The sequence below is a fragment of the Phocoena phocoena genome, chromosome 16 (assembly GCF_963924675.1).
Source record: "Phocoena phocoena chromosome 16, mPhoPho1.1, whole genome shotgun sequence".
In the NCBI taxonomy this organism is placed as follows: domain Eukaryota; kingdom Metazoa; phylum Chordata; class Mammalia; order Artiodactyla; family Phocoenidae; genus Phocoena; species Phocoena phocoena.
The window spans coordinates 16440720-16457862 of NC_089234.1; the positions used below are offsets into that span (position 1 = coordinate 16440720).

The 17143-nt window shown below is 47.6% G+C and overlaps 1 protein-coding gene across 3 annotated transcripts in view; it reads right to left on the bottom strand.

Moving 5' to 3' along the window:
* CASP7 (caspase 7) overlaps window positions 1-15741 on the bottom strand; it is a 29038-nt gene extending 13297 nt beyond the window's left edge. The window contains exons 1-2 of one of the 3 annotated variants that reach the window (XM_065894164.1): window positions 15390-15741; window positions 9708-9817 (exon numbers count right to left, since the gene is read on the bottom strand). In XM_065894164.1, the coding sequence (XP_065750236.1) occupies window positions 9708-9817 (110 nt within the window). In that variant the 5' untranslated portion in view covers window positions 15390-15741. Of the gene's footprint in view, window positions 1-1678; window positions 1714-9707; window positions 9818-15389 lie in introns of those variants that run through there. The other 2 variants (XM_065894165.1, XM_065894166.1) reach the window with 2 other exon arrangements.
* Between the last annotated feature and the right edge of the window lie 1402 nt (window positions 15742-17143).

Sequence of the window (17143 nt, forward strand, 5' to 3'; positions counted from 1 at the left end):
CTCCTGAATCTGACAAACGGTACAAATGGTGGAGGAACCACTTAAGATAGTCCCTAAGTCACCAGGAACAAGTATCACTGATACATTTTTAAGATTTATTTTATTGGAGTATAGTTGATTTACAATGCTGTGTTAATTTCTGCTGTACAGCAGAGTGACTCAGCTACACACACACACACACACACACACACACACACACACACACATATATATACATTCTTTTTCATATTCTTTTCCATTATGGTTTCATCAAAGGATATTGAATACAGTTCCCTGTGCTATACAGTAGGACCTTGTTGTTTCATTAATATTTTTAATAGGGTTTTATGCATTACAAAGTATGTTAATAATCATTACCCCCATTTGTTCTGCAAAGTACAAATGAGAGGTATGGAAAGATGTAACAAATAAAGGCTGGCCAGGGTATTTTTAACGCCAGATTCTATCACTTCCCATTGTGCCCTCGCCAGGCCCCGTTCTGTTCCCTCCCTTTGCTAATTTTGTGCTGATACACTTAGTCTTTAACTTGACCTTTTTACATTCTGAACACATTGGCCAAGATTACTACACTGAGGGGAAACACAGGATTCTGGTTTTGGAACCTGCTGTTAAGTGCAAGGCTGTGATAAACCAGACCAGTGAATTAAAAGGTCCAAGTCCTCTTAAAAGCTCATGTGTTATATACAATTGGCTGCAGATTTTAAAACAACAAATCTGGCCACGAAATCACTGTGCTTGGTTAGGGCTGGACAAGCAAGGTCACAACAACTACAAAAGCCTGGTAGAAAGACTGACGGAAGTGCATTCAAGTGTGCACTCAAATACAACGAGCAGTTAATTTACACAAGCAGGTTGGCTGACTATGGCGCTTCCTAACCATCCTTCATGTTTGCTGGTGTTTTATTTCCTCGCTCATATGTGCAAGGACCACTGTCTTCATTTCCCAGATGTATTTTGGTAAGCTCGAATGTCTGCTAGGAACACAGATAATACCAGCATTGATTATCAGGAAGGACCTAGATTATCCTAACTTCTCAGGTCGAGAGCCATTATTTGGAGCCTCAGATTTCGCAGTCATTTCAGCAAAATCAAGAGGCAAAGAGTTACCACCAAGCTCTGATAGTTATTTATATAGAGAGACTTCCTTGAAGAGTCTACAGTAACACATACCAGAAAACATTATAGGATAAAAATACTGTACCTACTATACAAAGAAGTGAAAAGCCTCAGAAAGTGCGCGAAAAATTTTTACAATCCACTCTGGGTACAAGTATAATTTTCCCCATCACCAGAGTGAATAAATACAGGTTTTATCTTCTTACAGATCCCCCAGGCTGCTCGAAACGTGAATTACACCTTTCTATATTTGGAAGGGAATATAAGCACTGCAAACCCGCTCCTATTTATTTTCTAAAGTGTCTCCTTGAATAGGATTCCCAGTAGCTCTGTCTGTTTGCAGACATTCATCAGCATGAAAGTAAACACACCACCAGGCACACATTTCCCCAGGGCTGCTTCATCCGGAACTAGGGCTCTGGTTTTCATAGCTGCTTTGTCTAAATATTTTTGGGATGATTCATTCATGGTTTCAGGATTTCAGTAGAGGGCATTCCCAGCAGTCCTGACATACCAAGGCACAGAACAAGACCGAGAGGAAGGGAGAGAGTGAAGATGGTACCTCATGTCTCCATCTGAAAGCAACCCCCTCTGCATCAGAACTAGGCTTCGCCCTGCGATGACCGGCAGCGAGTTTCCTTCTTCTCTGAAATAATAAAAACTCAACATGCTCGGAGCACAGCAGGGGCAGAAGATTGGCACAGTCCGTCCGGCCCTGAAGGCCCGTGACTGAATCAGCAGTGAACCGCACGCTGGAGTTTTCCATAGGACCATTCACACTGGGGCTGGGAAAGTCACACTGGCCTCCCCCTTCTCTGCTGACCGGCAGAAATGCCCAGGCTCCACATGGCTGCATCCTCCCCACTCCAGGACAGCTCCCTAGAGAAAAAGCGACTTTCTAGGAACTTGGGGTCCCATGGAAAAAAACCCACATTTCCACAAAGATGCAGCCAGTAGCACCATCTCTGAGAGTGAAAAACTGGAAACAATGGGGAAATGGCTAAGCAGGGGACAGGGTATCAGGAGAATAAAATACTACACAGCTATTTAAAGTGATGAGCACGCAGATGTGGGCAACCCACCGAAGTGCCAAATCTACAAAAGGTGGCAAAAACAGCACACATAGGAAGTGCAAAATATGTAAAGTTCTACGTGAGTGAACAAAAACAGGAAGTGAGCTCGTGCTGAATCAGAGAGTTCAAATTCATTAGGTTATTTTTTTCCTTTTAAAGGTCCTCAAGGTAGTAATATAAGAATAAAATAAAAGACCATAGAGGCATACCAAATAGTTTAATTTTCAAATGAAGCAGATAAACATTTTTCAAGGGTCTTGGATAAAGCGAATGACTCAGGAGTTATCACACTTCCCCATTCCGCCCCTCCAAATGCAATCAGGAAGAGGTGGATGCATAAAAACCAAAATTATTAAGCAATGCTTTTCTCAATTTCCTGGTTCAAGGTCCCAGTCAGTGAAACGTGGAAGCTGATGAAGGGGAGTTATAAATAACACCTGCACTCCTGGGAAACCTCCTAATCACTTGCCATCCTCAGGTTTGTGAAGGAGAAAAAACTGGCTCCGTGCATTCTTCTCTGAAACTCGATTTGCAAAAGTACACTTACACTGGGAAACAAAGTCCGTTTAAAATAGGCTTAGGAGAAGAATTATCCGCCTCCATGTTTCCAACCTCCCCCTTAAAAAGAGAACAGAGACCTCTGGCAATAAAAATTGACAAATGACTCAAAGAAAAACATCATTCAGGGGAAATAAAGGACTGAATTCTCTTTAAATAGCCTAGAATGAAGTGGGAGACACAATGGTGTCTGTACTGTGGCTGCAGGCTCCAGAACTGAGAACAGCTCACACACTTCAGTCTTGATTCTTACACAACCACTTCATCCATCTTTTTCACTTTCAGCTGAGCAGTATACAAACTCACCCTACCAGATGCAGGCCAGACAGAAAGCCCTAAGCACCAGCAAGCTTGGGGTTTGAATATGCAAGGCCATAATGCACATTTCTTATTTGTGATTATGAGCTCCCTTGAGAAGCAACGGGGCTTATTTTCATAATACTCTTCTATTACTGGACTTAATTCTACACTAACGGTGTTTTAAAAGTTCTATCACTATGGAAACCTGACATTTACCTCCCTTCCTCACTTTTGCTGTTAACTTTAGAGCTTATTTTTTCCCCTCTAGAAAAGCAATAATCTAAAATAACTAGAGGTATTCTATACACGTAGAAGTCATGGCTTCAAAGGTTTAGTAGAGCCTATGACCATGGTTCAGAGGTGTGGCTCGCTGCTCCTGAAATGGGCACGTGACCCTCTTTATCAGAAACCCCATCGCTAGCCCTGTTGAAATGCTGTCTGTATACCATCTCTCAGCTGAAGTGAAGCAGAAAGGGAGCACTTTCAACGAAGAATTAAATTTGCTGACCCAATTGGGTGGAAGAAAAAAAACACCCCGCTGGTGGATTAATATGGTTGAATAGCTAGATGTCGCTGCACTTGTGGGTGGCACTTGACGTAAGGGGCGGGGGAGCAATGGACCCCAAATTAGACCTGGGTCTTGGTCCTGTTGGGTGACTATGGATAGAGGACTTTGCCTCTCTGGCCTTCACTTTCTTTGATCGTTACACAGAAGGGGAACTGGATAAATTACCTTTCAAGGAGTCTTCCGGTTTGAAATTATGATTCTATGATTTCTCCCTTATCAGGTAATTTAATTCTCACAAACAACCCAGTGGATAGGAATTCATATCCCTGTCCAGCAAATGAGGGAACTGAGGCTCAAAAAGGTCAAAACACCTGCTCTAGTTGTTCAACTGAAGAGTGGGACTCAGGGCCAGGATCTGAACCTAGGTTGTCCAACTCCATACCAGCACTGCTGTCATTTTAAGTGGTATCATGACTACTTCAAATATAGCATTAATTCTTTATTACTCTTTATATAGAAAGTTGGGAGACAGGCATCCAGTATTCTGGAGTCTGAATCTGAAGCCTTCCTTTATTGAAAAGTAAACTGCCTGGGTATGTTTTAATGTTCTTTTTCTTTTTAGGGGCCTCAGACCTGGCCTCTTTCAATCAAACGAGTGTGACTGAATGGCTTTTGCTTAATTAGGGACATAGTCCTTGGGATGAGTTAAGGTCTGCTCTCTTTGTTCTTTGCTCCAATTCCAAAGCATTGCTTCTTCTGAAACACTTCCCCCTACCCGCCTCCAAATGAACAGGCAGGCCACCTGGATCTTTCTTATAATTACACAAATAACACTATTTTTTTTTTTAAATAGGGACATATTTACATGTAACACAACTGGTGGAGCAACTCAAGTTGCAGCCCAGGAGAAAGAAGAATTACAACCAAGTGGCATTTATGAAACACACTCCAGGAGGACAAAGGTCAGAACACAAAGATGATACACAGGAGAAATCTCATGGGATCTGAGCCAGTGCTTCAAAAGTAGGGAGCTTATCAAGCTTTGAAAACAAGCCTTTTCTCCTGCCCTCTTCACGTGGAACTGGAAGGATAAATACCCCTCAGCAGGGACACCCAAGGCTCCACCAAGGCCCTGGGGAAATTTGAGAGCGTGTGCAATCTGTTTTTTATTTCCTTTAACAGTGACCTTGAGCAGAACTCAGAAAGGAGCCTCTGATTTCACAGCTGAAGTGTTCCTGGAAGGGGGACATCTTCCAGGCTACTGGGCAGGGCTTGGTCTTATATGTGCAGTGGCTCTCAGTGGTGCCACCAGGATCAAACTCAGCCCATCCATGGGCTCTACCCACTTTCCCAGACCTGTGCCGTGGGGCCTGACCATCATTTCCACCGTGGCTCTGGCCCCGGCAGGCGGGCTCTTCTAGTCCCCTGATAACCCCACTGCCTTTTCTCTGACAAGTCCCAACTCCTCCAGGCCCACCCTCATCGTTCCTCTCCCAGCCTCCCACAGCTTCCAAAACTCTACAATTCTGCAATCAGTTACTACCTGTTATTAGCTATTTTCTATACCCGTACCTAGATATTCACTAAGAACTTGAGTTTATATCCAGGGCAGGGACCACATCGTTGACTTGCATGACCGGTAACCCTGTCTAGGATCTAGGGTTACCTTTACATCAAGAGGGATCCCTCTTCAAGTTCGCAGATGACGGGGCGCCTTGTTCATCAGCTATGGCTCATAATGAACACAGACCGTGCACACACAGTTGGCCCTTCGTATCCGAGGAGATTGGTTCCAGGACCCCTGAGGATACCAGAATCCTCGGATGCTCAAGTCCCGTATTTCAAATGGAGTAGTAGTTGCATATAACCTATGCACATCCTCCCTTATACCTTAAGTTATCTCTAGATTACTTATAATCCCTAAAACAATGTAAATACTATGTAAATAGTTGCTGGCACTCAGCAGATTCAAGTTTTGCTTTTTGGAACTTTCTGGAATTTCCACTCCCAATATTTCTGATCCACAGTTGGTTAGATCCACGGATGTGGATCAGAGGGCAGACAGTACTTATTTCTTCTAAGTCATTTTTTTTTTAAGTCCAAGCACTTTACTAATGTAAGATTTACATTCTAAATATTTTTCCTTTGTGGTTTTCTGTGTTTTCCAGATGTTCTCCAATAATCAGATAAGTTGAAGATATTTCAATCAATTGTTTTCTTTTTAAGAAAAGTGAATTAAGGAACTGCCTGGTTTATTCAGGGTCCAGTGAAATGGAAATAAAATGATGCTGTCATGCCATCTAGTGGCACTGACACAAAAAAGCCAAGACAAGTGTGAGGGCTTGGGACCACCTGAGTCCAGCCCAGGCTTTTGGGGGGAAAAAGAGGCGACTTTTCGTTTCCCAGAATCCTTGAGGTTTCCAGAGGAGGGCGAGGGTCCTCGATTAGAGATGGATGGGGGTGCTACTGCCCCCCCCTCCACTGCCTTACCTCCCTGCAATTCTGACACTTAGAGAAGGGAGCTGGGGATGGGACGGGAGGGGGAAGGTGCCTGCCGTCAGCTGCAGGGAGCAGCCAGCGATGTTCCCACAGGCCATGGGAGGGGCTACTGCACACCTGCCAGATTTGCAGGAAACAACCAGCATCTACTGCTGTGTTCAGGTCACCCCAGTGAGTCACAGATAACAATCCCAGTTAGAATCCTTAAGGCACAGAGGGTAAGTGTGGGGCGTCCATGGGTCTGGTGTGATAAGGGACACTCCCTCTTTGCTTCAGATCACCCTGTTTTAATCACACTCAGAGTCTCACTCCATCATATACAAGGTCCCTGACGCCAGCCAAGTTTCTCACGAGGTCTCAGTCAGCAAAGCCGAGGCAGCAGGCACGGTCAGGGGAACACTGAGAGGCAGCAAATGCTGGTGCGGTTCTGTCACTGTGACACTAGAAATATACACGGCTTTACCTCTTTGCTGAGCAAGGGGGCTCAGTGGGCACGAGCCGCCTTCAACTATTCCCAGGGGTGCAGGTGCCACTTGCCTCTTCGTCGGCCCTGTCCCTCCACTTGGTCAAAGTCTGGTGGCTTCCACCTCCCAGGCACCTCTGGAAGCCCCGGTCCCACTCCATCTACACCATCCACTCTGGCCTGGGGAGCAGCAATGGCCTCCTAACTCATGTCCCCTCACCACAAACCCCTCCTCAGTGCACTCCCCTCCATGCTGCAGCTCCAGTGGTCTTGTGGGTTTCCGTAGGTGTAATCGATCAAGTCACTCTACAGCTTAAACCCTTTAGTGACATCGCTGTCCTTAGGATTGATTCCAAATCCTTTACGTGACCTGCAGACAAGTCCTGCTAAAATCTGGTTCAGCTCATCTCCCCTTGTCTCTGCTCTGTCCCCTCCGGGGGGTCATCACACCACAGTTACTGGTTCCATGTCTGCCTTCCCCACCAGAACGTGAGTGAGGCAAGGGCCACATCGACCTCACTGCTCTTGCCCCTGGTTGCAGCGCCAGGGCCAAACACAGAACCAGGTACATAAAGGTGGCAACAGAGACTGGTGGTTGAGAGCTTGGTTTTGAGAGGCAGGTGAATACAGGTTCAAATCCTGGTTCTGCCACTAAACAACCATGGTATTTGGTGCAAGGGACTTAAGCTCTCTGTCACGCCGCAAGTATTTAATGAATAAATGAAATAATGGATGTGACCAAAAATGGCATCTCAAGTGATTAATTTTAAAGCCAGTGATACTTTACTAGATGAAAGGACCTTCTATCCTGCTGAAGTTAAAAAAAAAAAAAAAAAGGAAGGAAATATCTAAATTTTACGGGTACGTCGCAAATCCTGATTGAATTTTATTTGCATTGATTGCCTATTTGGTAGACGGCCCGTGTACCATCTAACACGTGGGTACGAGTCAGATGCCTAGAGAAGGCAAAGAAAATAAACAACTAACATTTCACAACCTAGATGAATAAGACATTAAATTGACATTTATTGTAGTTCAAGTACATTTAATAATTCAACAATCATGTCTTGCAATTCATACAACTAAAATAAGCAGTTCATAAAATGGAATTTTTAAATATTTTGCACGTATTTAATTTAAATATTCACTGTTTATTTTGATAATATGTAGCTTGACATCAATACCAGCCACACTATAAAAAAAGGTATAGTGGGCCAGAATACAGAAGATTACCCAGGCTTATTTACCTTTCTAAAGAAGTTAAGGGGGTAAAAAAAAACCCACATCACAGACCACACCTATTTTTGCAAAATGATGGGTCTTTAAGGCAGTGGTCTCCAACCAGGGTACTCAGGGATTTTCCAAGGGGTGCAGACAAGACAATTCTAAGTAAATGAATTGCCGGTTCCTCAATTTCCATTTGTATTTTTCCTAAAACTGCTCTGTCTGAATATGATACCACCTCCCCTTTCCCAGTTCCCAGTTCCCAGTTCCCAGTTCATCTCCCACTAGAGAGGAGAAGGGTAGACTTCTCACCCACCCTGAAATCTTAGATGACATAGAAACTGCCACATCATCTAACTAAGACTTATGAAATGGCTATTATATGATTCCCGTTTCTCTTTCACTTAGAGGCAACCTGCTTAACCTGAATACTCGGAGAGATGGGAAAACTGAAATATTACTACATCCTTTGCAACTCTTCTGAGGGGGTGTGTAGTTTTACATTATTTGGTGGGTATGTGAGCAAAAACATTTGAAGGCCACTGCTCTAAAGGGTTTGCACTGGGGAGTGGTTTAGCCTGGACCACTGGAACTCATGGCTTTGAAAAGTTTTCAGTAATTGGAGCTGTATTTTCTGGTCACCTCATCAGATATCTTTGACCCTCAATGGCAACCAGTGCCAATGGAATTCGGACCCAGGACGCCAAGGCCTCCCCATTTCTCCGAGTCACGTCTGGGATGATATGACCAAAGGATCTCTGCGGGATGCTGCAGGGAGCCAGGATGCCCCTCATCACCAGCTCTCCCCCTCCCCCCGAACACTGCTTGGGAGCACTCCCTAATCTCGCCCCCTATCCCCCTCGCTGTCCCTCCGCTGTGGGGCTTGGTGTAGGCGCTACGGAGAAGTCTGATGCTGTGACGCACAGACTGCTCCCGCCTCTTGCCAGGGAATACCACTCACATGACCAAGGTTAAGGAGGGGAGGGAAGGGGCTTCTCCCACGTCCCTGCAGCCCTACTTCTAAATAGAAAGCACGGCAGAGCTGTTAAGGGAGTGGCGCTGGTACCGTTTGGGTTCATCTCTGCCATTTATTAACTGCCACCAGAAAGGCAGGCTACTAACCCTCTTTTTTTTTTTTTTTTTTTTTTTTGTGGTACGCGGGCCTCTCACTGTTGTGGCCTCTCCCGTTGCGGAGCACAGGCTCCGGACGCGCAGGCTCAGTGGCCATGGCTCACGGGCCCAGCCGCTCCGCGGCATGTGGGATCTTCCTGGACCGGGGCACGAACCCGTGTCCCCTGCATCGGCAGGCGGACCCTCAACCACTGCGCCACCAGGGAAGCTCTACTAACCCTCTTAATGCCTCAGTTTAGCTACCTGTTAAATGATGGTAAGAGTAGAACCATCTCCTGGGACTGACTGTGAGGACTCACGCAACACTGAGCTGGCATACAGAAGCTTAGCAAATGAAGCTGTTATTATTATGATTAAATGCAAAGTTTAGAACTGCAAAAGTGAACTCCAAAAAGGAAAAGGTAGGAATCAGCAGAGTGCCACCCTACAACTTCCCATCCCATGGCCTTCAGTTCTGCCTTTCAGCCAAGGCTGTTCCCACTGGCAGCAGCAGCCCATGCTCTGCCCCGAAGGAGGCTAGTGGCAAATCACCTCTGACGGTGACAGCCCCTCACTCCTGGGCAGCTGCCACTCAGACACGCAGCAGCCAGGCAGGAGACCCCCAGAGCTTGGCTCTCCCATACCTGGGCTTGCCCTGGGGACAGGGGAGTGCACAGGGGGACCCCAGTGTTGTCACACACAGCTGGCAGGATTCTGTGCAAATCTCCCACGCACAGCATAGACCTCCTTCCCTGAAGGTCCGCTTCTGCGTGGGTGGGTGGGTGGAGAGGGCAGAGGCATGGTAGGCTGAAGTGGCCCAGGGTCCCTCTTTAACTCAGCAAGGAAGGAAACTTACCTGAAGAGTGATGGGACAAAAGAGGACCGGTCTGGCTTCGCATCAACTGTGTCATTGTTTGCTGAGTCCCCAGCCCCCTGCTCCTCAATATGGTCTTGACTGTCCGCCATCTGGAAGGAAAAAAACCAACCAGAAAATTGCTACCCAGTGGCATCGCTGGCCTCATGATATTTTTAAATAACACTCATTCAGCGACATAGCTTTTAATTAAGCCTGGAGATGACCAGTACTGCATATTTGGGCTCCAGGGCTGCTGCACCAACAACTCATTCAAATGCTCCAGTGCCAGCTCCATTTTAGGCCTCATTCCAGAGACTGGATACACAGTGGCAAAGAAAGCAAAGTCCCTGCCCCTCTGGGAGCTTCTGATCCAGCATTCAGGATTTTGTTAAATGTTCACTGCTTATGAGAAACTGTGGAAGGTTCGTCAAAGTCTGTAACAACAAGAAACTCCCCCTAAATTCTTGACAGGTTATAAGATGCTCATCCTTTGCCCGACATCACTCAAACCCGGTTAAAAAACAGCAACGACCTGGAGTATAAAGTTCTCTTTCTGCTTCAGATGGTTTTACATGGTTCTACCAGAGTAGATTTCCATCAAATTATTTTCCCGCTCAAGAATTTTCACGAGATCCCTACGATCTAAAAGTTCAAATCTTAAACTGAACTCATTGGATCTTAGGGTCTTCATTATCTAGTACTGGAGTCGATGACAAACTATGGCCCACCACCTGTTTTATTGTTTGTTTGGTTTTTCTTTGAGTTTTACTTGTTCTTCCTTTTTCTAATTTTATAAGGTTGAAGCTGAATTTACTGATTTGTGATCTTACTTCTTTCCTACATACAGGTGTTCAGTGCTAAAAATTTCACTTTAAGTACTCACCACCTGTTTTTATAAATAAAGTTGGAACATAGCCACGCCCATTCATTTACATGCTGTCTGTGGCTACTTTCCCACCACAACCAGAGTCGAGTAATTGTGACAGAGATCATGTGGCCTAAAAAGCCCCAAATATTTACTACCTGGCCTTTTACAAAAAAGGTTTGCCAAGCCCTGATCTAGGATAACTACCAGCCAGTAGGATCCCCTACTCACCTTCTACTTCCCTTACTTTAAGTAGTAAAAATAGCAATAATAAGAATAGAAACTCACACTTATTATTTGCTGTGCTAATTGTTTCATAAGCATTATCTTATTTAACACTCCCCCAAATGCTGTTAGATCAGCCCTATGATCACTGTCTTTTGACAGATGAGAAAGCTGCAGTTAGAAAAGGTTAGTAACTAGTCCCAGGCTAAGTAACTAGTAAACTAGACTTGGATCAGAAGCCGGCAAACAGGCACTGAGAACCCACTCCTCACCACCACACCATTCAGCCTCCCAGCCTCCTAGCATCCTTGGGCTCACCATGCTCATTTCAGGGTCCATCAGGGCTTCTGGTTCTCCCTTTCTGGTAGTCACCACCCAAATGTTTGCTGGATAGGCCATCTTTGCCCAGATGGCTAGTTCTCAATCTTCAGAATTCAGTTTAATGGCACCTTTGCAGGAGGTCCTCCTGGATTACACCTACCTCACCAACTCCCTCCCTTCCCCCAGTCCCTCTACAGCCCTTCTATTGACCTTGTTTACTTGCACTCTACTTACTGCTTGGTTCAAACACGACAATGTAAGTTCATCATGGCAGAGGCCCCTGGCACACAAAAAGTATTTGCTAGATCCGGCTTCCCTGGTGGCGCAGGGGTTAAGAATCTGCCTGCCAATGCAGGGGACAGGGGTTCGAGCCCTGGTCCGGGAAGATCCCACATGCCGCGGAGCAACTAAGCCCTACTGAAGCCCGTGTGCCTAGAGCCCGTGCTCTGCAGCAAGAGAAGTCACTGCAATGAGGAGCCCGCGCACCGCAAGGAAGAGCAGCTCCCACTCGCCGCAACTAGAGAAAAGCCCGCGCGCAGCAACGAAGACCCAACACAGCCAAAAGTAAAAATAAATAAATTTATTTAAAAAAAAAGTATTTGCTAGATAAATATTAATTGAGTGGGAAGCTGGAAGAAACAAATGCACTGAGGGAAGAGAATTAGCTAAGTGACACAGCTGGTCAGAAGCAGAGCCTTGAGTCGTTTCTCCTAAACCAAGTCCTGTGTCCTTTCCCGTAAAGGGACTGGCCTTCAGTAACAAAGGGAAACCTCTCCAGACTCTAATTCCTGCCGATCTCAATCTCTGAGCAATCGCACAGTGGGCCAGGTTGGCAGCTGCAGGTCTGCGTTCCTGTCAGGCTCACCCAGGGATGTTTTCACACCGCTGGAAAACAAGATGGCATCTATCTCACAGAACCCCCGTGCCCCAGAGCACAAGCAATGACTTTTGGAGGTGGGCAGAAGGAATCCAACTGGGGGGGAGGTATCCAAGATGGCAAAACGCCAACCTTGTGTCCTTGAGCCCTGAGAGGCATTATCACGTCACCTTGCAGCTTGTTTAGGGGTGAGCTGGGCAGTGAGGGGAGAAGTGAGAGGAAGGGCGAATCCTGTAGCCGGATCTTTACAAAGACAACGAGAAGTCCGATGGCTATCTTGTTCCTCAACACATCGTGAACCCCCCATCATAGCCACCAACCTGTTTCCAGTTGTGAGGCAGTAAGATTTTTCTGATTAGGACCCAAAATGTTTCTTGAACACAGAGATAAGCCATCCCCAGAGGAGATGAGTGTAAGTCCGGGCATGCAGAAAACAGTCATTTTTATTTCATCTCCTTTATACAGACTTAGTTACTTTTCAATGTGGATTGTTATTAGCAAAGCACGGACGTATTTTCAAAATTAGCAAGTTAATGTTATACAAAATCCACCAGAAAAAGACACTAAATTCGACATGTGGTGTTGAAGCCTTGAGTCTTTTGCTAAGGCTAATCTTAAAGACTGAATCTAGGAAGTATGATGATATAACAATGTGACCATTATATATAGATATAATTTCCTGGAAGTCCAAGGCACCGGCTGTGTGCTAGGAGCCGGGGATACACCTGACCTGGTCCTGCCTTGTTGAGAGACAGGCACTGATAAACAGCACAAATGTTGATGGACAACCGTGATCAGTGCCATGAGGATGAACAACTTGTGGCCACAGTAGGGGACCTGACCTAGCCCCAGAGGAATTAGGGAGGGTTCTCAGGGGAGGAAATGTTTGACCTGAGGTCTGAGAAGCAGAAGCAGTGAGGGTGGAACTGAGGGAGGCACAGGGAACTGCATGCCCGTTAAACACCTGACATGCTTCATTGACGGAGAGGCTCAGTTTGAATCCCGTGTCCCCCCCAGATTTTTGGAGGGAGATTTGGACTTAGCAGCAGGCTGATTTCTATGGCTCAGTGGTAGGAGGATCTCCAGAACTTTCTCTGCAAACACTAGGCCAGAAGGGTCTTCTGTGTGAAACCTACAGCATCTTTCTGGGTTGGTGCTGTTTACCGTCCAGGAGGGCAGCAAGAGTCCCTTCTAACAAGTTGCCAGAGTGTGCGTCTAGAACGAGGCAGTGCTAGGGCTTTACTCTTAAATCTGTAAGGCTAAACATTCAGTGACTTTCTTATTCCTATGAGACTGGGCTTAATTCCTGGGTGAAATCAAGTTCACCCAGAACGAGGGTGGTGACCGAGTGGGGAGCCTGATCTCGGTCACATCATATCAGTCAAGCCAAGACTTGGTGTTGACCTTTTATTTCTGCTTATCTTCACAGCCCAAGACAATGCAGGCCTATCTCAGTCTGCTATACTTGGAGAGGGCATGCCTGGCGTTATTTTCTTGCATTCGTCCCCTCTGTAACGCTCAGGATGCAAAGAGCAGTCAGCCATTCAAGGGAATATTGCTTATTCAATTGTTTCAATTGTTAAAAACATCTATCTTCTCTTTAAATAAATGAATATATAATACACATGAAGCATTAACCGTGTCAGGCACTCTCTGTAAGCACTCTACTAATTATTATTATTACTATTATCCACTGGGACTCTTATTTGTAGATTATCTTAATCATCCTTTTATAGTTCCAGTTATAGAAAAGTGCCAGGTACATGGCAGGCACTCAAAATTTCTTTATAAATGTCACAACTGAAATGTACTTAAAAAATTTTTAATCCTTCAGGGCCCCGAATAAATTGTTGATATGGGACAGACCACAGAACCAAAGGGACCTAGGAGGGAGGCTGAGAACCCAGTTATGGTGAACCACAGACCAGGGGTTTAAATCAGTGCCTCCACCTATTAGCCATGGGACCTTGAACAAAGTACTCAACCTCTCCAAGCCTGAGTTTCGTCATCTGTAAAATGGGAGAATGGTGATGCCTAAGTCACACATGGCTATGAGGATGCGTGGAACAGTGCATGTAAAATGCTAAGCATGGTGTCTAAATGTTCACTAAGTATTCCCTGTTATCACCACTGTCCACAGAACTCAACACTAAGACAACATTCAACTGTCAACCCTCACTGTTATTTTAAAATCACATTAATATTTTAAACAGCTTTTGTGGAGACTGAAAAAAAAGTTCCTCTAGTGATTATTTCTATACATGCTTAATCGGCGACTGGTACAGATCTGGTAGGAAATCAGTTCCCAGCTTCATTGCAGCTGCTTCCCCTGAAAAGTGACATAATACAACTTGTGCCTCACTCTTGCCCCAACGAAGACAATCTTCCTAAAAGGCTCGAAGAGAAGCAGCCCAGGGGACCTCCACTGCTCACCTCCAGCACCTGGAGGGGGAGGGGGCTCTGCTGGGCAATGAAGTACTCCACCTGATGCTCACAGCACTGCTAAGAGGCTGTATTTGCAGAAGAAACTTCAGTTCTCTCAGAGAGGTTATGTAACCTGCCCAAAGCCACAGAGCTAAGAGGAAGCAGAAATGGATTATGAACCTAGGCAGTGACTGGCTACCTGGGATGAAGGTCAGGCCATAGACCCTAAAGGAGGAAATGGCCTGTAAGTAAACTAAGGTTAGGGCCACGTCCTTGGCCAGCCCAGGAGTTCAAGGGAAAAGGCTGCGAATGACTCAGAATCACCCACATATAATTTTACTTCTCCCCAAAAAGCGAAGTTGAATACAACGGTGAAAGGCGGCAGCCTGAGTCCTGCCTTCTTCCGCTTCCTGAAGGAATCTTCAAGAGCCGTGCACAAGGGTACCTGAACAAAGATGACAGCGGCTTACGGGTAGCCTGCTAAGCCCCGACAGATGCACTGCCATGCACCACAATCACCTCATTCCATCGTCGCGGCAACCGTCAGCCCGGGCCCACCACTATCCCCATTTCACAGACAAGCACAGAGAGGGCCAAGGCCCCACAGCTGACGGGCAAGGACGCTGGGACTGGAACCCTGGGCTGTCAACACGGGAGCCCCCGCAGTTAGCCAGGCGAGAGAATGAACCCCTCCCGCCCTCCTAAATCCACCCCTCCTTCTTTTCCAAATCCCGAATAGTACCGGGTGTCCCAAGCCCGGGGACCAGAAGGGAAGGGAGGACAAGCTGAACGAAGCAGGCAATGCTGGGGGTGGCGGAGAGCCTTCTTCCCCTAAGTTGGGCGCCGGCCGTCGGGGCAGCTTAGCCCGAAGGGACCGGGCCCCCACCGACCGTGCTCGGTGGGAAGGGAGGAAGGAGGCGGGGGAAGGCCGGGCAGGAGGGCGGCGGCGGGCGGAAGAGGCGGAAGTTACCGTTCCCCCGGCGATCGGGAGGCCAGAGCTGGCTGCCGTCTCCGTCTCTCAGCCGAGAGTCTGCGGCCGCTCGAACGAAAGCGAAAGTAAAAGCCCCTACGCGGCCAGGGGAGGAGTCGCCCGGGGCTGGAAACGGACCGGGCGGGCGGGGCTGCGGATACCGCCCCCGGCTCGGGACCCCGGGCTCCGTAAAGTTGGCCGCGCGCAGGACCACCAGGCCACCGCGCGCCCCTTCGGGGAGAGCGCGCCCAGCCCAGCCGGCCAACTGTCGCGCGCGCCATCGCCGGAGGGCGCCCTCAGCAAAGCTGGCCGCGGGCACCAGAGACCGTGCTGGGCAAAGTTTGCAGAGGTCTAAGACCGCTCTCCGAGTGACCCGGAAAGCGCGCTCCGCGAACCCGCCGCACGCGGCCTCCCCATCCAGGCGAACTGAAGAGCGCGCCCAGCCGGCTTCGCGGCTCTGGACGATGGGGCGCTCGTCGGAGCCCCCAGCTCCTGCCCTCCCGCTGCTGCCCGCGTCTACACCTGGCCTTCGGCCTCCACACCAGCTCCAGGACCCAGTTCCCAAGGCTCGAAGGCGCCTCCCCCGCCAGACCCTGACCCCAGTTTGCGCGGGTTGCGCCCCTCGGGGGACTGGGCGCCCACATCTGCAAGAGCTACCGTCGCCCAGGGGCCCGCGCTGGGAGCCGCCGTGGTCTCCCGCCTCGCAGAACTTGCTTCGAGTCCCTGGCGTGCCTTTCTCAGCCTTGGGCAGCAGGACGCTAACTCCGTTTTCTGCAGAGCGCGTCCCCAGTGCCTAACACGGCCTGCTGGCCTGGATGTAGCGCCAGAATCATTCATGGACTATTTATTGAGTGCCTCCATGTGTCAGCCACTGGGTACGTGGCCGTGACTTGGTCTAATGTGGGAGAGTCAGTGTAGTCCCCCCAGCACCACTTCACCCCGGCGTCTCCCACATCCGCAACACCCACGCACCCTCCCACATTTGTCCTTTTTCAACCTTTGGCCTCCAACTGAGGCCTCCAAGGCCTTGCTCTCCGAGACTCCTCAGGGGACCAGGTAATGAACACAGTCGCACTGAGGTGTAAATAGCTGAGGAGAAATTACAGTTTTATTCACACCAGAGATGTTGGCTGTGAAACTGTCAACAGCTCGAGTGAAAGGAGTGAACCTTCATGGTGTGACATCGGGCAAGAACCACATCTTGTCTTTTATTTGCTCTCCTCTGGGGCTGAGACTTCAATATTGTCCGTAAAATCTCACCAGGTAAGGACACTTTCTTCGTTTAAGAAAGACTGGTCCCAGGCAAGGGTAAGGGAGTAATTATAATTTATTAACTTCTGCTAGAATACTGAATTCCTGAATATTTTAAACAAGCAGTTACACAATTTCCACTATGGCTGCCCTATAGGCTGACCTTTTGTGCCACTCCCACCCCCCAATTCGTATGTTGAAACTTAATCCCTAAAGTGATGGCATTAGGAGGTAGGGCCTTTGGGAGGTGCTTAAATCTTGAGGGTGGAGCCCTGGTGAATGGGATTAGTGCCTTTGTAAAGGAGGCCAGACTGAGCTCCCTGGCCTTTTCCACCACAGAGAGAAATTGCAGTCTGCAACCCAAAGAGGGCTTTGACTAGAGCCCAGGCATGCTGGCACCCTGATCTTGGCCTTCTAGCCTCCAGAACTGTGAAGAATAGATTTCTGTTGTTTATAAGCTACTCAGTCTGTGGTATTTTGTCACAGCAGCCAAAACAGACTAA